Source organism: Neoarius graeffei, chromosome 23, assembly GCF_027579695.1.
Source record: "Neoarius graeffei isolate fNeoGra1 chromosome 23, fNeoGra1.pri, whole genome shotgun sequence".
NCBI lineage: Eukaryota > Metazoa > Chordata > Actinopteri > Siluriformes > Ariidae > Neoarius > Neoarius graeffei.
Window position 1 is genome coordinate 19235174 of NC_083591.1, and position 22458 is coordinate 19257631.

Below are 22458 nucleotides of genomic sequence, written 5' to 3' on the forward strand. Positions count from 1 at the left end.
TTCTTGTTGTTAATGTTGTTATATATGCTACAAACTTCATTAAATTGTAAACTAAACACAATTTATGTCCAAGAACATACAAAAAAGCAGGTATGGTATCCAAAGTTAATCAGTGAAAGATGAAGCTCAAAAGTCTGCTGTGAATAAGGCAGTCAATTTCATTAGGCTTTTAACATAATAGGCTTTTAATAGTTAGTGCTTTACATGCGTAGCTCCAATTTTGGCATCTGCCATGGTAAAATTTGTAGGCTGACCATCATTTGAATGCAGTATCACCTTAAAAATATTTTACAATAATGACATCATGCATAATTAGCATCGCTAGCTTTCATTCCTTGTTAATGCTGTTTAAACAAAGAATTCTGAGAATCTTAACATTGAACTTTCCAAGTCATCAAGTTTTTAATTAAGGTCACCGACTTTTGAGCAAATCGTCATGTAGGGATTTTGTCTTCAAAATTTACAGCGTCTCATTTAAAAAAAACAACACAAAAAACAAAACTCTAACTCCATCTTGAAATCTGAGTCCAAGTTTTCACAATTACGTAGTCACATTTACATAGTAACTAGTACGTACTATTTTGCAATGATGGGTGCATTGTGTTTGTGTGAGACTGATGTATTTTTTTTTTCATTAAACCACTGCTATTCACACTAGAACATGAATGTTACAAAGAATTTAGATTCATGTCAACTGTTGTGACCCTTCATTCTGAGATAGTAGCATGTGGGATAATAGCAGAGTAGGACTCAATCATGGACACAGCTCTCTCTTTATAGAGGCCAAAGAGTTGGACATGGTCTACATACCTCACAAGGGTGGTTAGTTACTGCATATTTCCAAGCTAGCCTCTATTGTCTAAATTTAGAGCAGGTATGCCTGCTCACTGCACATTTCGTATATAAAACAGTCGCGCTGGGACTCTATGGTCTCCCCAGATTTTAACCCCGTGCCTGCAAGACATCAGCCACCATCACAATGGTAGGATATCAAACAAGTCCTGGTTTTAGTGACTATTTAATAGTGATAGATGAGCAGGGAATTAATTAACTAATTAACATTGCTCATGCACGCATAGGATTGTGGACAATAATTTTGTGAAGGCCAGTTGCATGTTGGATAATAGATAGATAATTTCTGAGCATAAATCAATGCTGCTGTTTTGTTTATGAGTCATGTTCAAGACACAGCATGGTGTCATGCTTGGAAATTTATAAAACGTTGGATGAAAAGTCACTAAGTTTAAGGGAAGAGTTATGGATTGAGTTAGGTGTTGCATCCTTTCTTATGACCGAGTTCAGTTAAATTCCAGTGAAATTACATTGTCCTGAACTTGTTTGAAACTTTATGTACTTTGTGTGAGATCAGGTTTGTTTGAAAGTATATGAAAACATCATAGTACATAAAATGTGAAAAATCCTGCAATGATAAGTTCAAGTTTAGTACAAAGGTTGGGATGGAATTTCCATATATGCATTTTTTAAATATACGGTATATATATTACATACTATGAACACTAGGTGAATTAACAGCTTTAAGATATTCTTAAGGCACCCTAAAAGTTTACGAAATAGTCAAGTCAAGTTTATTTGTATAGCGCTTTTAACAATAAACATTGTCGCAAAGCAGCTTTACAAAATTTGAACGACTTAAAACATGAGCTAATTTTATCCCTAATCTATCCCCAATGAGCACGCCTGTGGCGACGGTGGCAAGGAAAAACTCCCTCAGACGACATAAGGAAGAAACCTCGAGAGGAACCAGACTCAAAAGGGAACCCATCCCCATCCGGGCAACAACAGACAACATGACTATAACATTAACAGTCTGAATATAAAGTCAGCTTCGTTGATGCTATAAATCCCCCACCGACGGAAACCCGAGCGCAAAACCGTTCACGACAACCATAGTCCCAAAGTCAGCAAGTCAACTGCAGTCCTAAAGTCAGCAAGTCAACTGCAGTCCCCAGCCACAAAAGCACCACTGCAAGAGTCCAGAGTGTCCTCCAGGCGCGACCCCCAACTGTCCACATGGGGCCGCCCTCCACAGGAGCGATGCGATGAGACTCCAACCAGACACAGGGCACCAGGATGGCTCAGGCAGGTCCGAGGAGCAGAAGAAGTCAGCATCTCGATCCCAGGACCGACATGTAACTCAGAGGGACAGATTTGGGGGGGGGAGAGAGAAAACACAGGTTGCTAGGTATGCCCAATGTCACCTGAATAAGTAGGAACAGTATACATATTGCACTGAGTACAAGCAGGGACTCTGGCAACTATGACAGCATAACTAAAAGGGGAGAGCCAGAAGGTAACACAGGCATGAGGGAGCCCCGGGACATAAAGCAGCCAGCCACTACACCATCAACAAACTCGAGTGAGCAAGCGAGCATCCATACATCCCAGTTTACCAAAAACACACTGTCTGAGGACCCTCCAGCGCTACACCTTTACCTCATAAACACCATTAACAAAAGGCTTAACTAAACAGATATGTTTTCAGCCTAGACTTAAACGTTGAGACTGTGTCTGATTCCCGGACACTACTTGGAAGGCTGTTCCATAACTGTGGAGCTTTGTAAGAGAAGGCTCTGCCCCCTGATGTAGCCTTCACTATACGAGGCACCAGCAGATAGCCTGCACCTTTTGATCTAAGTAGGGGTGGCGGGTCATAGAGGAGCAGAAGTTCACTCAGGTACTGTGGTGCAAGACCATTCAGTGCTTTAAAGGTCAATAGTAGTACTTTATAATCAATACAAAATATGATTATTGAATACTAAATTTTACTTAGAACTTTAAGTGACTTTCCATGACTTCTGAAAGATAATGAAACGCTGTTAAAAAGAACATTGAAGATGTCACTTAAAGCTATTAAATTTAACATTAAAGTCTTAAAGTTTAAAGTCTTACTTAAAGTCACTACTACTTTTAAAAATACTTATAATGGCTCAAATTCAGTAAAGGTACTTTACTACTAAATTTAAGGTTCAGATGTCAAAGCCCCTTCCATGCCAGGATCTGGTCTTCCCAGGCAGTCTCCTGTCCCAGTACTAACCAACTCTTTGGGGCACATGGGTGTGGTGCCAATCTCCGTTTCCAGGGCTACTTGGCCTCTCGCCTAAACAGCTAGGGTTACAGTGGGGGGTGGGTCCTCTGGTAACCGTGAGAGTTTGACTTCCCTACTTGCATCTATATTGCAGCGTGCCTTGCCAGATGGCAGTAGGTACCATTTTTATGATGGTCTTTGGTATGACCCAATCACGAGTAGAACTCGCGATCTCCTGGTTGAGAGGCAGACACGCAAACCACTAGGCCAACTCGCGGTAAGGTTTAGATGAAATGCAATTAAATTCACATTTTCACCTCCAACCGCATTGCCCTTATTTGTATAAATCCCTATTTTATGTTATGTCTATTGTTATGATATCTGGGTAAAATGTGATGTGCGTATGATAAATTCTTAACAAAACGAATAGAGTAAGCAATATAGACAGACTTCAGGGTCATTTAGAAATCTTTCAGGAAAACTTTCCAAGACCAAACTGAAAAGATAGATAGATAGATAGATAGATAGATAGATAGATAGATAGATAGATAGATAGATAGATAGATAGATAGATAGTGGTGCTTGAAAGTTTGTGAACCCTTTAGAATTTTCTATATTTCTGCATAAATATGACCTAAAACATCATCAGATTTTCACACAAGTCCTAAAAGTAGATAACGAGAACCCAGTTAAACAAATGAGATGAAAAATATTATACTTGATGATTTATTTATTGAGGAAAATGATCCAATAGTACATATCAGTGAGTGGCAAAAGTATGTGAACCTTTGCTTTCAGTATCTGCTGTGGCCCCCTTGTGCAACAATAACTGCAACTAAACATTTCCGGTAACTGTTGATCAGTCCTGCACACCGGCTTGGAGGAATTTTAGCCTATTCCTCCATACAGAACAACTTCAACTCTGGGATGTTGGTGGGTTTCCTCACATGAACTACTCACTTCAGGTCCTTCCACAACATTTAGATTGGATTAAAGTCAGGACTTTGACTTGGCCATTCCAAAACATTAACTTTATTCTTCTTTAACCATTCTTTGGTAGAATGACTTGTGTGCTTAGGGTTGTTGTCTTGCTGCATGACCCACCTTCTCTTGAGATTCAGTTCATGGACAGATGTCCTGACATTTTCCTTTAGAATTCTCTGGTATAATTCAGAATTCATTGTTCCATCAATGATGACAAGCCGCCCTGCTCCAGATGCAGCAAAACAGGCCCAAACCATGATGCTACCACAACCATGTTTCACAGATGGGATAAGGTTCTTATGCTGAAATGCAGTGTTTTCCTTCCTCCAAACATAATTCTTCTCATTTAAACCAAAAAGTTCTATTTTGGTCTCATCCATCCACAAAACATTTTTCCAATAGCCTTCTGGCTTGTCCAAGTGATCTTTAGCAAACTACAGATGAGCAGCAATGTTCTTTTTGGAGAGCAGTGTTCTTTTCTCCTTGCAACTCTGCCATGCACACCATTGTTGTTCAGTGTTCTCCTGATGGTAGACTCATGAACATTAACATTAGCCTCTCTCACAGGCCTTCAGTTGCTGAGAAGTTACCCTGGGGTTCTTTGTGACCTTGCTGACTATTACACACCTTGCTCTTGGAGTGATCTTTGTTGGTCGACCACTCCTGGGGAGGGTAACAATGGTCTTGAATTTCCTCCATTTGTACGCAATCTGTCTGACTGTGGATTGGTGGAGTCCAAACTCTTTAGAGGTGGTTTTGTAACCTTTTCCAGCCTGATGAGCATCAACAACGCTTTTTGTGAGGTCCTCAGAAATCTCCTTTGTTCGTGCCATGATACACTTCCACAAACGTGTTGTGAAGGTCAGACTTTGATAGATCCCTGTTCTTTAAATAAAACAGGGTGCCCACTCACACCTCATTGTCATGCCATTGACTGAAAACACCTGACTCTAATTTCACCTTCAAATTAACTGCTAATCCTAGAGGTTCACATACTTTTGCCACTCATAGATATGTAATATTGGATCATTTTCCTCAATAAATAAATGACCAAGTAGAATATTTTTGTCTCATTTGTTTAACAATTTGTTTATATATATATATATATATATATATATATATATATATATATATATATATATATATATATATATATATAAAACACTGGGGGTGCATAAGCATACTCTTGGTGCTGGTCTTAAGCCCGGATAAATTGGAGAGGGTTGTGTCAGGAAGGGCATCCGGCGTAAAACTGTGCCAAATCTAACATGTGGAATGAAAAGAGAAATACCATACCGGATCGGTTGGGGCCCGGGTTAACAATGACCGCCTCTGGTACTGTTGGTCAACAGGGTGCTGGTGGAAAGTGTGCTACTGTTGCACCAAAATGGAGAAGGAGAAAGAGGGGGGGAGGCGTGTTAGGAGAGAGCATGAAAGATGGAAGGGAAGGAGTTTAGAAATGAGGATAGGAACATTGAATGTGGGAACATTGACTGGCAGAGCGAGAGAGTTAGCAGGTATGATGGAAAGAAGGAAGTTGGACATTTTGTGTGTGCAGGAGACGAGGTGGAAAGGAAGCAAGACCATTGGAGATGGATGCAAGTTGTTTTATTATGGAGTTGATGGAAAGAGAAATGGTGTTGATATTGTTTTGAGGGGATAGTTGGTCAACAGTGTGATTGATGTGAAGAGGGTGTCAGATAGAGTGATAGGCATGAAGTTGGAGATTCAAGGAGTGGTAATAAATGTTGTGTGCGTACGCCCCACAGGTTGGATGTGAGAATGAAGAGAAAGAGTCTTTCTGGGAAAAGATGGATGAAGTGGTAGAAAGTATACCGAGGGAGGAGCGCGTGCTGATAGGAGCAGATTTCAACGGACATGTTGGCAAGGGAAACAGAGGAGATGAGGACGTGATGGGCAGATATGGTGTAAGAGAGAGAAATGTGGAAGGGCAAATGGTGGTTGATTTTTCAAAGAGGATGAATTTGGCAATAGTCAATACATACTTTGAGAAGAAAGAGCAGCACAGGGTGATGTTTAAGAGTGGAGGAAGATCTACACAGGTGTACTCTGCAGAAGGGGTAACCTGAAGGAGATTGGAGACTGTAAAGTGATGGCAGGGGAGAGTGTAGCTAGACAACATCAAGTGGTCATGTGCAGGATGAGCTTGAAAGTGAAAAAGAGGAAGCATGAAATAGTGGAGCCAAAGATTGATTGGTGGAAACTAAAAGAGGTTGAACATCAGAAGGAGTTTAGGGAAGAAATGAGATGAGCATTGAGTGGTGCTAGGGTCGTCATCAGGAAGGAGGAAGGAAGACATGGAGACATGGAGACATGGTGGTGGAACAAAGAAGTGCAGGAAATTATAAAAGGAAGAGGCTAGCAAAGAAGAATTGGGACGATCAGAGAGACGAGGAAAGCAGGCGGTTATACAGAGAGACGAAACAGAAGGCAAAAAGAGTGGTAGCGAAGGCGAAAGCAGATGCATACCAGGAGTTGTACAAAAGACTGGAGACCAAAGAAGGAGAGAAAGACCTGTACAGACTAGCTAGGCAGAGAAACAGGGAAGCAAGGGATGTACAGCAGTTAAGAGTGATAAAAGATGTAAATGGAAATGTGTTGACAAACAAAGAGAGTGTATTAAGAAGGTGGAAAGAGTACTTTGAGGATTTATCAAATGAGGAGAATCCAAGCGAGAAAAGGTCAGATCCGTTGGAGACAGCAAATCAGGAAGCCGAGTTGGTTAGTACAGTGGGGCAAAAAAGTATTTAGTCAGCCACCAATTGTGCAAGTTTTCCCACTTAAAAAGATGAGAGAGGCCTGTAATTTTCATCATATGTACACTTCAACTATGAGAGATAGAATGGGGGGAAAGAATTCAGGAAATCACATTGTAGGATTTTTAATGAATTAATTGGTAAATTCCTCAGTAAAATAAGTATTTGGTCACCTACGAACAAGCAAGATTTCTGGCTCCAACAACTTCTTTAAGAGGCTCCTCTGTCCTCCACTCGTTACCTGTATTAATGGCACCTGTTTGAACTCGTTATCAGTATAAAAGACACCTGTCCACAACCTCAAACAGTCACACTCCAAACTCCACTATGGCCAATACCAAAGAGCTGTCAAAGGACACCAGAAACAAAATTGTAGACCTGCAACAGGCTGGGAAGACTGAATCTGCAATAGGTAAGCAGCTTGGTGTGAAGAAATCAACTGTGGGAGCAATTATTAGAAAATGGAAGACATACAAGACCACTGATAATCTCCCTCGATCTGGGGCTCCACGCAAGATCTCATGTATATCTTTGACCCTGTAGGGTCAAAATGATCACAAGAACGATGAGCAAAAATCCCAGAACCACACAGGGGGACCTAGTGAATGACCTGCAGAGAGCTGGGACCAAAGTAACAAAGGCTACCATCAGCAACACACTACGCTGCCAGGGACTCAAATCCTGCAGTGCCAGACGTGTCCCCCTGCTTAAGCCAGTACATGTCCAGGCCCGTCTGAAGTTTGCTAGAGAGCATTTGGATGATCCAGAAGAGGATTGGGAGAATGTCATATGGTCAGATGAAACCAAAATAGAACTTTTTGGTAAAAACTCAACTTGTCGTGTTTGGAGGAGAAAGAATGCTGAGTTGCATCCAAAGAACACCATACCTACTGTGAAGCATGGGGGTGGAAACATCATGCTTTGGGGCTGTTTTTCTGCAAAGGGACCAGGACGACTGATCCGTGTAAAGGAAAGAATGAATGGGGCCATGTATCATGAGATTTTGAGTGAAAACCTCCTTCCATCAGCAAGGACATTGAAGATGAAACGTGGCTGGGTCTTTCAGCATGACAATGATCCCAAACACACCACCCGGGCAACGAAGGAGTGGCTTCGTGAGAAGCATTTCAAGGTCCTAGAGTGGCCTAGCCAGTCTCCAGATCTCAACCCCATAGAAAATCTTTGGAGGAAGTTGAAAGTCCGTGTTGCCCAGTGACAGCCCCAAAACATCACTGCTCTAGAGGAGATCTGCATGGAGGAATGGGCCAAAATACCAGCAACAGTGTGTGAAAACCTTGTGAAGACTTACAGAAAACGTTTGACCTCTGTCATTGTCAACAAAGGGTATATAACAAAGTATTGAGATTTCCACCATAATTTGCAAATAAATTATTTAAAAATCAGACAATGTGATTTTCTGGATTTTTTTTCTCATTTTGTCTCTCATAGTTGAGGTATAACTATGATGAAAATTACAGGCATCTCTCATCTTTTTAAGTGGGAGAACTTACACAATTGGTGACTGACTAAATACTTTTTTTACCCCACTGTAAGGATGAGGTGAGGGCAGCCATGAAAAGAATGAAGACTGGGAAAGCAGTCGAACCAGATGGGATCCCGATTGAGGCTTGGAGATGTTTGGGTGAAATGGCTGTGGAGCTCCTAACGAGATTGTTTGTTTGTTTGTTTGTTTGTTTGTTTGTTTGTTTGTTTGTTTAATAAGATCCTAGAGAATGAGAAAATGCCAAATGAATGGAGAGTGTGCTAGTCCCAATATACAAAAATAAGGGAGATGTACAGAGCTGCAGTAATTACAGAGGAATAGAATTGATGAGCCACACCATGAAGTTATAGGAAAGGGTATTGGAGGCGAGATTGAGAAGAGAGGTAGCAATCTGTGAACAGCAGTACAGGTTTATGCCAAGGAAGAGCATGTCGGATGCAATTTTTGCTTCAAGAATGTTAATGGAGAAGTACAGAGAAGGCCAGAGAAAGCTACATTGTGTGTTTGTAGACCTGGAGAAGGCATACGATAGAGTGCCGAGAGATGAGTTATGGTATTGTATGAGAAAGAGTGGAGTGAATGAGAAGTATATTACAGTGGTGCAAGACATGTATGAGAACAGTGAAACAGCAGTGAGGTGTGTAGTTGGAACAACCGAATGGTTCAAGGTGAAGCTGGGACTTAATCAAGGATCTGCTTTGAGTCCTTTTTTTGTTTGCCATAGTGATGGATAGCTTGACGGACGAAGTGAGGCAAGAGTCACCATGGAACATGATGTTTGCAGATGATATTGTGATATGTGGTGAAAGTAGAAAGGAGGTTGAGTTGGGTTTGGAGAGATGGCGGTATACATTGGAATGAAGGTGAGCAGTAGCAAAACAGAATACATGTGCATCAATGAGAATGGGGATGAGAGTGTAGTGAAGATGCAAGGAGTAAACGTAAAGAAAGTTGGTGAATTCAAATACCTGGGGTAAACTCATCTCATCTCATTATCTCTAGCCGCTTTATCCTTCTACAGGGTCGCAGGCAAGCTGGAGCCTATCCCAGCTGACTACGGGCGAAAGGCGGGGTACACCCTGGACAAGTCGCCAGGTCATCACAGGGCTGACACATAGACACAGACAACCATTCACACTCACATTCACACCTACGGTCAATTTAGAGTCACCAGTTAACCTAACCTGCATGTCTTTGGACTGTAGGGGAAACCAGAGCACCCGGAGGAAACCCACGCGGACACGGGGAGAACATGCAAACTCCACACAGAAAGGCCCTCGCCGGCCCCGGGGCTCGAACCCAGGACCTTCTTACTGTGAGGCGACAGCGCTAACCACTACACCACCGTGCCGCCCCTGGGGTAAACTGTGCAGGAAAATGGGGGCTGCGATAGTGAGGTGAGAAAGAGAGTGCAGGCAGGGTGGAGCAGCTGGAGAAGGATTTTGGGAGTCATTTGTGATAGGAAAGTCCCAGCAAAAGTGAAAGGTAAGATGTATAAGACAGTAGTGAGACCAGCTGTGATGTATGGATTGGAGACCATACCCTTAATGAAGAGACAGGAGGCAAAGTTGGAGGTGGCGGAGTTGAGGATGTTAAGGTTTGCAATGGGAGTGACAAGGTTGGACAGGATAAGGAATGAGCACATCAGAGGGACAGCACATGTGGAGAGCTTGGGAATTAAGCTAAGAGAGATGAGACTGAGATGGTATGGGCACATTCTGAGAAGAGACGCAGAGCATGTTGGAAGGAGAATGTTGAGGATGGAGCTGCCAGGCAAACGAAAACGAGGAAGGCCAAAGAGGAGATACATGGATGTGGTAAGAGAGGACATGAAAGCATGAAAGTGGCAGGTGTGGTAGAGAAGGATGCTGAAGACAGGGAGCAATGGAGACGAAAGATCCGCTGTGGCGACCCCTAATCGGGAGCAGCCAAAAAAAGAAATATATATATACATATATATATATATATATATATATATATATATATATATATAACACATATATATATATATATATATATATATATATATATATATATATATATATATATATATATATATATATATATAATTCATACTGAAACTGTTTGGCATGCGTATGAAGTATGGTGTGTGTGTGCTAAATCTTCCAATAATGCAGCTTAGCCACTGTAGAACACCTCAGCTATCCCAGAGACACACTTTTTTTCTTCCTCCTTTTGTATGACATCATTTCTTATGTCCAAATCAAATAGGTAGTATTTTTACAGGTTTGTTTCGAATTACTTTATTTCAAATGTGTCACAAAATTTGTGAAACAAATAAGCTATTTAGGCGGCACGGTGGTGTAGTGGTTAGCGCTGTCGCCTCACAGCAAGAAGGTCCTGGGGGCCTTTCTGTGTGGAGTTTGCATGTTCTCCCCGTATCCGCGTGGGTTTCCTCCGGGTGCTCCGGTTTCCCCCACAGTCAAAAGACATGCAGGTTAGGTTAACTGGTGACTCTAAATTGACCGTAGGTGTGAATGTGAGTGTGAATGGTTGTCTGTGTCTATGTGTCAGCCCTGTGATGACCTGGCGACTTGTCCAGGGTGTACCCCGCCTTTCACCCGTAGTCAGCTGGGATAGGCTCCAGCTTGCCTGCGACCCTGTAGAAGGATAAAGCGGCTAGAGATAATGAGATGAGATGAGATAAGCTATTTAAACATGACAATATAATCTGCATATACATTCTTAGCAACACAGGAATACCAAGTTACTTGTATAAATGCTCCTGTGAACAATTTATGAATAAATTACAAAGTATTAAGGTTAATAAATGAAGCCTATTAGTTATTTCTAACCTGATTGGTGCTTTGAGTCACACAATGGTACTGATTGCTTGTCCGAAGGATCTTAATATCCGATTAGCTATCAGTTATAATATCCTGCTCTAACTATATTACATTACATTACATTAATGCCATTTTGCAGACGCTCTTATCCAGAGCGACGTATAACATACCCAGAGGACATATCTGGGAAGCAGTTGGGGGTTAGGTGCCTTGCTCAAGGGCACTTCAGCCATTCCTGCTGATTCAGGGAATCAACTCGGTGACCAAAGCTGCTTCTCTCATCATTAGGCCAAGATGTCTATATATATATATATATATATATATATATATATATATATATATATATATATATATATATATATATATATCTCCTACGCATTCATCCATCAAGCAAGAGAATATGAGATATTTAACTAAATAATGACAATATGACTACAGATCATAATACAGTACAAATGTCATGTGTGTATCCAGTCACACAGGGATTAGTCTATGAAGAATTACCATGTATTATCTTTTATTTACAAGGATGTGAATAAGAAAATTCAAATCATATGTTTCGTTGGGGATACCATCATGCTCTTAATAATCTCTTTGAATGTTCTTCAGTCACCCAAAAAGGCCAAGAAGAAGGAATCAGCCAGCTCCAATGTGTTCACCATGTTCGAGCAATCTCAGATTCAGGAATTCAAAGAGGCAAGAGCCTTTTACTCATCTATCCGAACACATATGATATATATTTCAAAACAATACAAACCATAACTCACAGGAGCTTTGAGCTTAACAGCCGATTCCTTGGCTGAGACCAGACATAAGCTATAATCACAGTAATTTACAGTGCACATGATGGATGGACTCTTAACACATTAATCGTAGCACATTTCTTTGATATATAGAGGGTGGATGATGTATCTTGAGTTAGCATGTTGTAAATGCCTGCAGGCGTTCACCATTATGGACCAGAACAGAGATGGATTCATTGACAAGAATGATCTCAGAGGCACTTTCGCCGCTGTAGGTAAACGCTCTCCGTTTCTCAAGTAACTGTTCCAAGGGTCAATCCACAATCGGGGTGCCATTTGTGTCCCACTGATATTACATCTATAAACATGTATGGAAGTTAAAAGACATTTGAATAAATGTTAAAAAAACAGTACTTATGCCTGTTCCAGACCACTAAGATTATAGTTTAACCTGAAATATAATCATTACAATACTTCAACAAATCAATTTTGTTCACATTAATGTATGAATCCATTGAACAGGTTATGCTTGAATCTTGAACAATCTTTTTCCATGACTTGTGAATCATACTGGAGGTTATGAAAAATGTACATTTTATTCCCAAAACATTCACTCACTCCTGTTAAAATGTTAACCCTGGATTATCAAAGTAAGTCAGATGGTAAACAGGAAGTTGTCCATCCATCCATCATCTATACCACTTAACTGGAAGGTTTGTGAGGGAGCTGGCGCCAATCCCAGCGACAGGAAGTTGTATAATCTGAATTTCCCTTTAAAGCACAACCCTATAACTTAAATTACAGTTTGGAAGTAAATCATTAATTAAAAAAACATTTTAGATCAAACATTAGAATGTGTTTTTTGCCATTATCATGGATGCTAGTTAACTTCAGTTTGTGTATTTGTTAATTCCATGCTAAAACACAACCCTGTTACTCATTTAAAGCTAGACGGCCTTTCGATTTCATAAAATTGGTGAAATTTAGTTCCCTCTGAAATTTGGTCATTGTGATATATATTTATTTCTGTAATGTCTCTCAAAATATCAGGCCATTCTGTGGCTGGGAAGTTATTTAATTTGAGAGGATTCCTGAGCAAATAATGTGCATGAAATCGCTCGCTTCACGCAGTCAAGCAGACAGAGTAAGTCCGTGTACACATGCGCAGGTTTACCTTGACCGTGTACTGACAGTTACATCATTCTGTTGCTAAGCGAACAGCTGATCACACCGAGGTGCTCGCTGACCGCCGATATTTATTAGTTTGGTCCTGCATTTCCTTTCCTTCACAACATAGTGTTTTCTTCTTGCTTTCCGTTACTGTAGTCAGTCTTTCACGTTTCATTTGCACACTCACGTCCTCCATTTTTCTCTCCTGTTTCAAATTTGTATCCCACAATGCCTTGCACGAATGGGGAAAGCCCACCATGTGATGCATGATGTAGTATCTTGTATTGGGTCGTGGTGAAGCAGGAAAACATAGCAGAGAATTTAGGGCCATGTGGCTCTAAATTCATTAATTGTTCTATTAAAAAAATTAATGAAGTTAAGTCTATGATTCAAATTCAATAGCTTTCAGTCCACTAAACAAAATAATTGGGTGCCGGGGAAAATTCTTTTCATGACCTACACTTGAAAAACCTGAAAGGCAGTACAGCTTTAAGAGCAAAGTGCAAACTAGAAGAAACCTTGCAGAAAATGAGATTTGTTGCCTGAGATGGATCAATACTTTTTTAAATTAGATTCATTGTTGGAAAATACTCAAATAAACAATGTTGATGTGTTTATTCTTAAAAGTTACAAGGGCTAAATGGGACCCCAATAATGAAATGGAATGGACCAATATTCAAATTGCCTCATAAGATGTTGAGCTAGGATAAGCAACATAATGTACATGAAAACAAACATTTGTATAGCATGTTAATAAAGAAAAGTTCAAGAGAGCTTTGACTGACATAGAAGTTCTGTGACATTTCTCCATATGTACACACGTTTGTCCGTGTGTGTGTGTGTGTATGTACAGTACTGTGTGTTTGTTTCCAGGTCGTCTGAACGTAGGGAGTGATGAGCTTGATGACATGCTCAAGGAAGCCCCAGGTCCTATCAACTTCACAGTGTTCCTCAGCATGTTTGGCGAGAAGCTCAAAGGTACACTCCAGCTTCAGTTACATCAATGATACATTGATCAACCTCATCCCAGATTATCTCGTCTAACTAATAAGAACTTCCCAGGTACTGACCCGGAGGAGAACATTCTGAACGCCTTCAAGATTTTCGACCCAGAGGGAACTGGTGTACTAAAGGGAGATGAGTGAGTGATTAGTTCTTTAGGCTTACTTTTTGTATATCACACATCTGTGTTGCACATTTTATCATTTGGTCTTGTACAGATGTTTTTTCATAGTAAAAAAAAAACCCATAAAAGCCTGCACTGATTGATAGATTGATGGATGTAAAGCACTTTGGTCCAAAATTGCAGTAATGTTAACATGTCAAGCCCTCTTTTTGGTCTTGAAGGCCAAAACTGTTTTTTAAAAATGCTTATGCTGAAAGTTCTATCAGCAAACTAGTAATTTCCAACAATAAATTATTGACAGACATCCATCCATCCATTATCCGTAACCGCTTATCCTGTGCAGGGTCACAGGCAAGCTGGAGTCTATCCCAGCTGACTATGGGTGAGAGGTGGGGTATACCCTGGACAAGTTGCCAGATCATCACATCATCATCATCCTTCGGCAACCGAGGCCGGGATGTCGGCAACAATAGCATGCCACACAGCATGGTCTCTCATGGCCTGATTCAGTTCACTAACTTCGATACCCGAGTCCCTTGATAGCATTTGCGGGTATGTCGTTTTGCGGTTACGGATCAGGAGACTTTGGTTCCATAGCAGAAGAGTTGAGATGACCTCGCTCTCTGCTCTTAAGCAGTTTCTGGCAAACTGGAGACGTCGACGCGTTAGAGTATCTGAAATAGAGGGTAGGTTTCCATAAATTCTCTCTTTTGTTAAGTGCTCGGACCAATGAATATTCTGCACCCGGCGAAGAAGGTTTGTATATGTCCCGTCCAGTCTTCTTTGAGTTGATTTTGTTAGAGTCCAGGTCTCTGCACCATAGAGAAGAACTGGTTCCACTAGATACTGGAACAGGAAGACTTTATAATCCCTTGTCAAGTTTGAGTGCCAGAGCTTTTGAAGCTTGTTACAAGCTGCCCAGGCTAGCGATTTTCGAACTTTAAAGTCCTTTTCAGAGTCCATTATCCACGCTCCAAGATATTTGAAGTCTTGTACTCCTTTAATGTTTGCTCCAGAAAGAGATTTCAGATTGTGGGGGCTTTCAGTAGTGTTGATGTACTCTGTCTTGCTCTCGTTACAATAAAGCCCAATAAGAGTGGCTGCCTTTTCTAGGGACTAGAGCAGCGCTTCAGCGCCTTCGACTAGTTCTGTGATAAGCGCCAAGTCATCTGCAAAGTCAAGGTCTGTTAGGTGTTGCAGAGATGCCTACTAGTACGGATTGGCCGTATTTTGTACGGAAAAGTTAAGTAAATATGATGTTACGGCAAACAGTGTTATTCTGTACGGAATTATTATAAAGTCTTAAAAAAATTCCAGTGAGTTGTTTTTAAATGTCCAAGCGACTTTTTCAATCCATGCGCGATTCACGGCTAGGCTATTTATTTTTACGACAACCACACATGCTGCGTGTGACATGCGCAGATTCCGCACATGCTGTGTGTGGCATGCGCAGATTCCGCACATTTGTTCGCGCTATTTTTGATACGGTAGAATGGCCGTGCATTACACCCAGTCAAAAGGGCAATGGATATGCGCACTGCAAACTGTGTAGAACTGACATTAACATCACTCATGGTGGTCGCGATGACTGCACGCGGCATGTCAACTACAAAAAAAAAAAACATATGGAGTATGCTGAAATGGCGAGTCAGGTGGAAAGTAAATCTGGGGGTATCCAGCAGTTTTTTACGAAATCTGTGAATGAAAAGACACGGAACGTGACACGTGCTGAAGCGGTGATGGTTGACCTATGCTTGGAGTTGAACTTACCAATTAGTGCCATGAAATGTGAGTTAAACTTATTCTGTTTCTTTTTACATGTATGATTTTTATTCACTGAAATATCAAACACTGGCTGTACTTCTTTAATTCAAAGTCTTTTCAGTGTTGCAAGTGCAAATGTACATGTAGTATGATCAAAAACAGAATTTTATGATTAGTGTTGTTGGGATTGTGGCAAAAAATTGATCATTCCACTGTTTTAAATACAATTATAAATGCCATTTTATTCAATGTCTCTTCTGAAGCATTATGCTGAAGTATTTATATATTGGGGCATTAAGATAACAATGTCGGACTCTCTTTGGCATGAAATAAGACATTTTTATTTTATTTTATTAGAATCTGTTAACAGGTAGAACATTTTGCCAGGCAATATAATATAATACTTTTGAGGAGTTACATTCAATACCAATGATTGGTAGTCAACCGTAATGTCTGCAAACAGGGAACACTATTGTATTTATAAAAATGTGATATATTGTATGCTCTAGAAATTTGTTGAGTGGAAATTCAGTTGAGATGGCTGCTCACGTTTTGTTTATTCAATTCACACAAAAGAGTTCTTTTTAATAATTTAAATATTAAACATATTGGTATATACACCTCTTTATAATGGAAATGTGCATAAATTAATGTTACTGATAGTCATTCCAAAATACTGAAAAATGTTTTCAAGAATACTGAAATTCAAAATTTGGGGTAGGCATCTCTGGTGTAGTGCCGGGTGTCTTCGACTATGCCTAGGTTGAATCTGTAGACCCCTGACATTCAGATTGTCAAGGGATAGGCGAAGTATGTAGTCGAGGACAATGGCGAAGATGAAAGGAGCAAGGGTATCGCCTTGGAATACCCCAGTTGAGATCTCAAAAACTCTGTCTCTCCATCTGGCGAAATAACAGTAGGCTCGGTATTAATATATAATGACTTTATAGTCTCAACAATAGGTTCAGGAATTCCATAGAGTGGTAGAATGTCGAATATGGCTTGTCTACTTATTGAATCGAATGCCTTACGAAAGTCCACGAAGCATAGCGTCAGTTCCTTATTATGCTTCCACATTTCTTCAATGATGCGCTGTAGTGATAAGATTTGGGAGATTGTTGAACGTCCTTTTCTGAATCCGTTTTGATTTTTGCGCAGCAAAGGATCAACTTCAGGGACAATGCGCCATAATAGGAGCTTATTATAGATCTTGGAAGCTATCGCAGACAGTGCTATGCCACGATAGTTTGATGGTAGGGTCAGATCTCCTTTTTTGGGTAGGGGAATGATGCCGGTCTTCCGCCATGCTGACGGGGGGTTAAGGTGGAGAAATGTGTGGTTACAGATGCGCAACAAAAGGTCATGGAAGGTTGAGTCTTTCCATATAAGCGTAGGAATATTGTCAAGACCAGGTGACTTTTGGTCTTTTAAGGTACTGGTTACTGCTTTGAGTTCTTCCATGATGAAGGGTTCCATGCTTATGTTAAGGGTGTCAGTGATCTGGAGCTTCCGAGCTAGCTTTCTAGCTTCCAAGATCTATCTGGAGGTTCTCTCGATCTCCTGTTCACTCGAGGTTGTTGGAGTTGCACCTAGGAGGTTTTTGAAATGGTCTAACCAGTTCTTTTTCCTTTCCGAAGCCGAGCCGCCTTTTACATGAATTAATGGTTTGCTCTTGTGTCCTGTAAGGTCTTTGATAGTATCCCAGGCAGTGACATGCTGATGATTTACATTCTTGGGTGGCAATTGATCAATTTTGCCCTGGATATATTCTGCTTCAGCATTGGCATAGGGCTGACACAGAGAGACAAACAACCATTCACACTCAATTTAGAGCCACCAGTTAGCCTAACCTGCATGTCTTTGGACTGTGGGGGAAACCGGAGCACTCAGAGGAAACCCATGCAAACACGGGGAGAACATGCAAACTCCACACAGAAAGGCCCCCGTCGGCCACTGGGCTCGAACCCAGCACCTTCTTGCGACAGGGCTAACCACTACACCACCGTGCCACCCTTAATTATTGACATGAAATCTATAAATAAATCTATAACTACAATCCAATTGGATGCCATGACAGAAATGTTTTTTAAAAAGTTGATTTGAAAGGATGTCACAGCAGCACAAATAATGACACCTCTCAATCATGCCGCTCTTTAATGAAAATATCCAGAATATCCAGATCTACATTAATCACTGCCTGAATCCTATACCATATTCTTGTGTTATAATCATGAAAATATGGCCATTGGATGTCATCACATGCCTGAAGACATCATTATGCATTCCATTCCATGTAGGCAAAACATCTGTTTAATACAACCATGCTGATACACCTTACATTCTTTCACTTGAACCTTTGTAGGCTTACTAAAAAGTGTTCCAACCTCAAACTGAATGGACTTACAAAGGTACTTCAAAAAGTTCTCAGCCTCCTTCACCCAGAAAACATCACAGGAAAAAGATTGTTCTTGCATTATTTTTCAACATAGTCTCCTTTAACTTCAATGCTCCTGGTCCACTGATGTTCAAGCTTCGCTATCCCTTTGCTTAAGAAGATCTTGAGCCTCCAGATCCTCCTCAACAGCATGGATGACTTCATCATCACTCTGAAAATGGCAACCACACAAGTGGGATTTCAGTTTGGGAAACAGATAGAAGTCAGACGGTGCCAGGTCAGGTGAGTAAGGTGCATGAGGCAACAGATCAAAGCCACATTTGGCTGCTTCTACCCCTGCCACCTGTGCTGTGTGGACGGGCGTATTATCCCGAAGCAACAGCACACCAGGTTGAAGCTTTCTTTCCTCTCCTTTTTTCTTTGATTGCTTCTTTCATTTGAGTTTTTGTGGACAGTGATGTAAGGCTTTATAGTATATAGTTACACCCCAAAATGGGAGTTACACCCCTTGTTTCTGGGTGAGGCTGAGAACTTTTTGAAGAACCCTTGTAATTGAGATTTTATGTCATGGCTCTACACAAAATAGTCCTGAATAGTGAATAATGAAGTAGTAGAAAAAAATCCATATAATTTGCCAAATTATTTACAATAAAAGCAAGCCATACTGTATGAAGTCCTGTTGGAGTTTGCCAAGAGACGTGTCGATGATTTGGCAAACATGTGGGAAAAGGTTCTCTAGTCTGATGAGATGACGATGTAACTCCTTGGTTTTGGTACAAAGAGCTACCTTTGGTGGAAACCTAACACTGCTTATCAGCCTGAGAACACTATCCATATGTTGAAGCACGATGGTGGTAGCATCATATTGAGCATTACCCTTGGCCTTCTGGTTGCTTCCATGACTAAATTCATCTCATCTCATCATCTCTAGCCGCTTTATCCTTCTACAGGGTCGCAGGCAAGCTGGAGCCTATCCCAGCTGACTACGGGCGAAAGGCGGGGTACACCCTGGACAAGTCGCCAGGTCATCACAGGGCTGACACATAGACACAGACAACCATTCACACTCGCATTCACACCTACGGTCAATTTAGAGTCACCAGTTAACCTAACCTGCATGTCTTTGGACCGTGGGGGAAACCGGAGCACCCGGAGGAAACCCACGCGGACACGGGGAGAACATGCAAACTCCACACAGAAAGGCCCTCGCCGGCCACGGGGCTCGAACCCAGGACCTTCTTATTGTGAGGCGACAGCACTAACCACTACACCACCGTGCCACCCCATGACTAAATTGTTGATTTAATTGTACTCTGTGGATTTGCTCAAAACTTGTTTACCATCGTGTATAATCCCAATTGCATCCATTTCAGTTCCAGATTGTAACACTACAAAAATGTGGAACATTTCAAGAGGGATGAATACTTATGCGAGGCACCATGACCGTGCAATCAATAACAGCGACTAATTCATGTTCCATTCATGTTTTTGTGTTGCCCAACAGGATCAAGTTTTACCTAATGTCTCAAGCAGACAAATTTACAGAAGCTGAGGTGAGCAACACGAATGTACACTTCTTAAAGTGCTGATATGAAAAAAAAGTTACTCACAAGAGGTACACGCTGTAACCATAACGACATTTTTGACCGTTCTGGCTAGTCTCAGTGAATTAGCCTAGCTTGCTACCTAGATTAGATGTATTATTATCAGTAATAACAATTAAATAAAGCTTGGCAATGAAATCTTTTTGATTTATATGCCAGATATCATTATTTTAACAAGTAACTAACAAGACTAATTTTTTCACCCATACTACTGGTTATTATTTCAGACAATGACAATTAATTTTAATAGAGAAACACACACACACACTAGCAAAAGAACAAACACAATATTGGCCTTCCAACTGGTATTATCTGCGCATTTCCTTTCTCTCTCACACACACACACGCACACAAGAGTCACTCATTTTGTGTAGCAGCTTTCATGCACCATATAGCAAAGCCATGAAAATAAATGCCTATGTAACACACGCACGCCCACACTCATTCACGCACACAAAAACAAACAAGCCCTCTGTTCCCATGGCAGCAGTGTGCAGTAATCTGATGGCTGGCTTCCCATGGCACCCTGTTCTGACTCACTGATGGCTCCTGTGATTACAATAATCCATCTTCCTGTCAAATACCCCCCAAAACCCCACATAGGAAAATGTGGGGGAGGGGGGGGGAAATGAACGAAGAAAAATTGCATAGGCACACTTTGGCTCCCATGTGTCCAGCAGATGAGTGGCCATGCTGCATTGGCAGGGTAATGCACACTCGGGAAGGGGGGGGGGTCCTCAGGGGCTCATGGGCAGTGCTCTTGATCAACCATGTGGGTACACACAGGAGACGTGCTCACGCTCATGATCAAACACTGTACCACTCGTTCCCCATGGGTGGATCCCGCTGGGTTTCTACCGACATTGGTTTCAGCTGATGGGAGCAAGAAAAACACACACATGCACACTAAGCAAAGCAGTGAAGGAGACAGACAGGGAGACACAGTGGCTGGGTGAGACAGGAATCTGAGATGAAACAAAGAAAGGATTTTGGATTAGTGGAGCACAAGGTTTTTTTCAGAAGGCAAATTTCCTTCTATTGCCATCATGAAAACATTTAGATTGCTATCATTTCATGTCATATGCTTATTAATGCGACAAGGTACACAACATGCCCTTGGCATCAGCATTTTTAACTATACCACTATCAATGATTCATTACTGCATCTAAAATTAGTAAAATATGCTAATATATTGTGGTATTAGCAAGGAGGAAGCTTAACCAGGAAACTTTTTTGGCAAAGCTACACATACAGCACAAACCTAAACTGATCTAACACACCAGCACAGACAAACACACAACACATTCCTATGCTAACAATAACAAATCTAACAAATTGCAGCGATGCTACAAAATGGTTTTGCTAACAGCTAACTATCATAGCATTCACTGTAGCACTGTGGCGTTTCATGTGATGTTGTAGAAATTACTATGAGCATATGTATGAGCCTGAAAGGAAAATAAGTAATAGTTATTTTGTAATTAGCGTCACTTTGATGCATCAGTGATTGTATTGTAGCACAGGATAAATGTCTCCTAGTATGTGCACCACTACTGTCACATCACCTTCCTTCCCTTCTGGATGCTTGGGTACGCATTCTCATTTGTTCTTGTGATCTTCCAGTTATATTTAAATATGAAAGAACAAGACTATTGAGAACTGATCAGGCTAGCAACTGAAGAACTGTAACCCAGGGATAAGATGTCTACCCCTTCCTTTATTGTGTCTCCTAAACATTTCAAACATTATTACTGTATCTGCTTCATTCACTCCTCTCGTAGATGACTCAGATGTTGCAGATGTTCCCTCTGGATGTTTCTGGTAATCTCGACTACAAGAATCTCTGCTATGTGATCACACATGGAGAGGAGAAGGAGCAGGAGTGAGGAGAGTCTGATTTGTAATCACATTCATCAATGTCATTGTCATTACGCATTGTCAGCATGCTACCTTTGTGGCTGAATATGAGCCTTGAGTTTTGAAGCCCAGAACAATGTGTATGTTGTGGTGTAACGCTGAAGATTAAGACTTGGATAAAGACTTGTTGGAATGTACACAGCCTCCATTTTGTGGAACAATTAATTCTGATGTTGTTCAAAGGGGTCCACTTTCGGCTGAGGTTAAACTTCAATTCATTTCTAGTCTTGTGAGCATGTCTGGGGGAAATATTCGTTTAATACGTGTATGTTTTTAAAGCGGATATTAAAAGGCAGCATATACAAGAGAAAATGAATTCAAGACATCATGAAACATAACAAAGTGGCACAGCTGGTAGTGTTGATGCATCTCAGCACCAGGGGAAATGGTTCAATCTTCAGCTTAGGTTACTGTCTGTGTGGAGTTTCCTATGTCCTTACCATGTCCTATGGGTTCTCCAATTTTCTCCCACAAACATGACAGTAGGTGGATTGTGTACATGGTACAACAAGCAACAAAATATACCACTGATCTCTCTATCACTGCTTTCCTTTGGAGCAAAAAAATACTTGTTGGGAATAGGGGACAGAAGACAGAGTCAAGTATCCTGAAGGGAAATA

General features: G+C 41.0%; 1 protein-coding gene across 1 annotated transcript; it reads left to right on the top strand.

Moving 5' to 3' along the window:
- The first annotated feature begins 948 nt into the window (after window positions 1-948).
- On the top strand, window positions 949-22030 carry LOC132871179 (myosin regulatory light chain 2B, cardiac muscle isoform-like). The gene is made up of 7 exons (XM_060905286.1): window positions 949-982; window positions 11728-11814; window positions 12061-12136; window positions 13905-14009; window positions 14094-14172; window positions 19821-19869; window positions 21703-22030. Exons 1-7 carry the CDS (start codon window positions 980-982, stop codon window positions 21805-21807), a joined length of 504 nt encoding a protein of 167 aa, XP_060761269.1. The 5' UTR covers window positions 949-979; the 3' UTR covers window positions 21808-22030.
- Window positions 22031-22458: the final 428 nt, after the last annotated feature.

Bases quoted from the DNA above. Each gene is read 5' to 3' on its own strand.
- LOC132871179 (XM_060905286.1), top strand. The intron at 12,137-13,904 runs GTAAACGCTCTC...GTTTGTTTCCAG, and splicing joins AGGCACTTTCGCCGCTGTAG to GTCGTCTGAACGTAGGGAGT. The intron at 14,173-19,820 runs GTGAGTGATTAG...GTTGCCCAACAG, and splicing joins GGTGTACTAAAGGGAGATGA to GATCAAGTTTTACCTAATGT.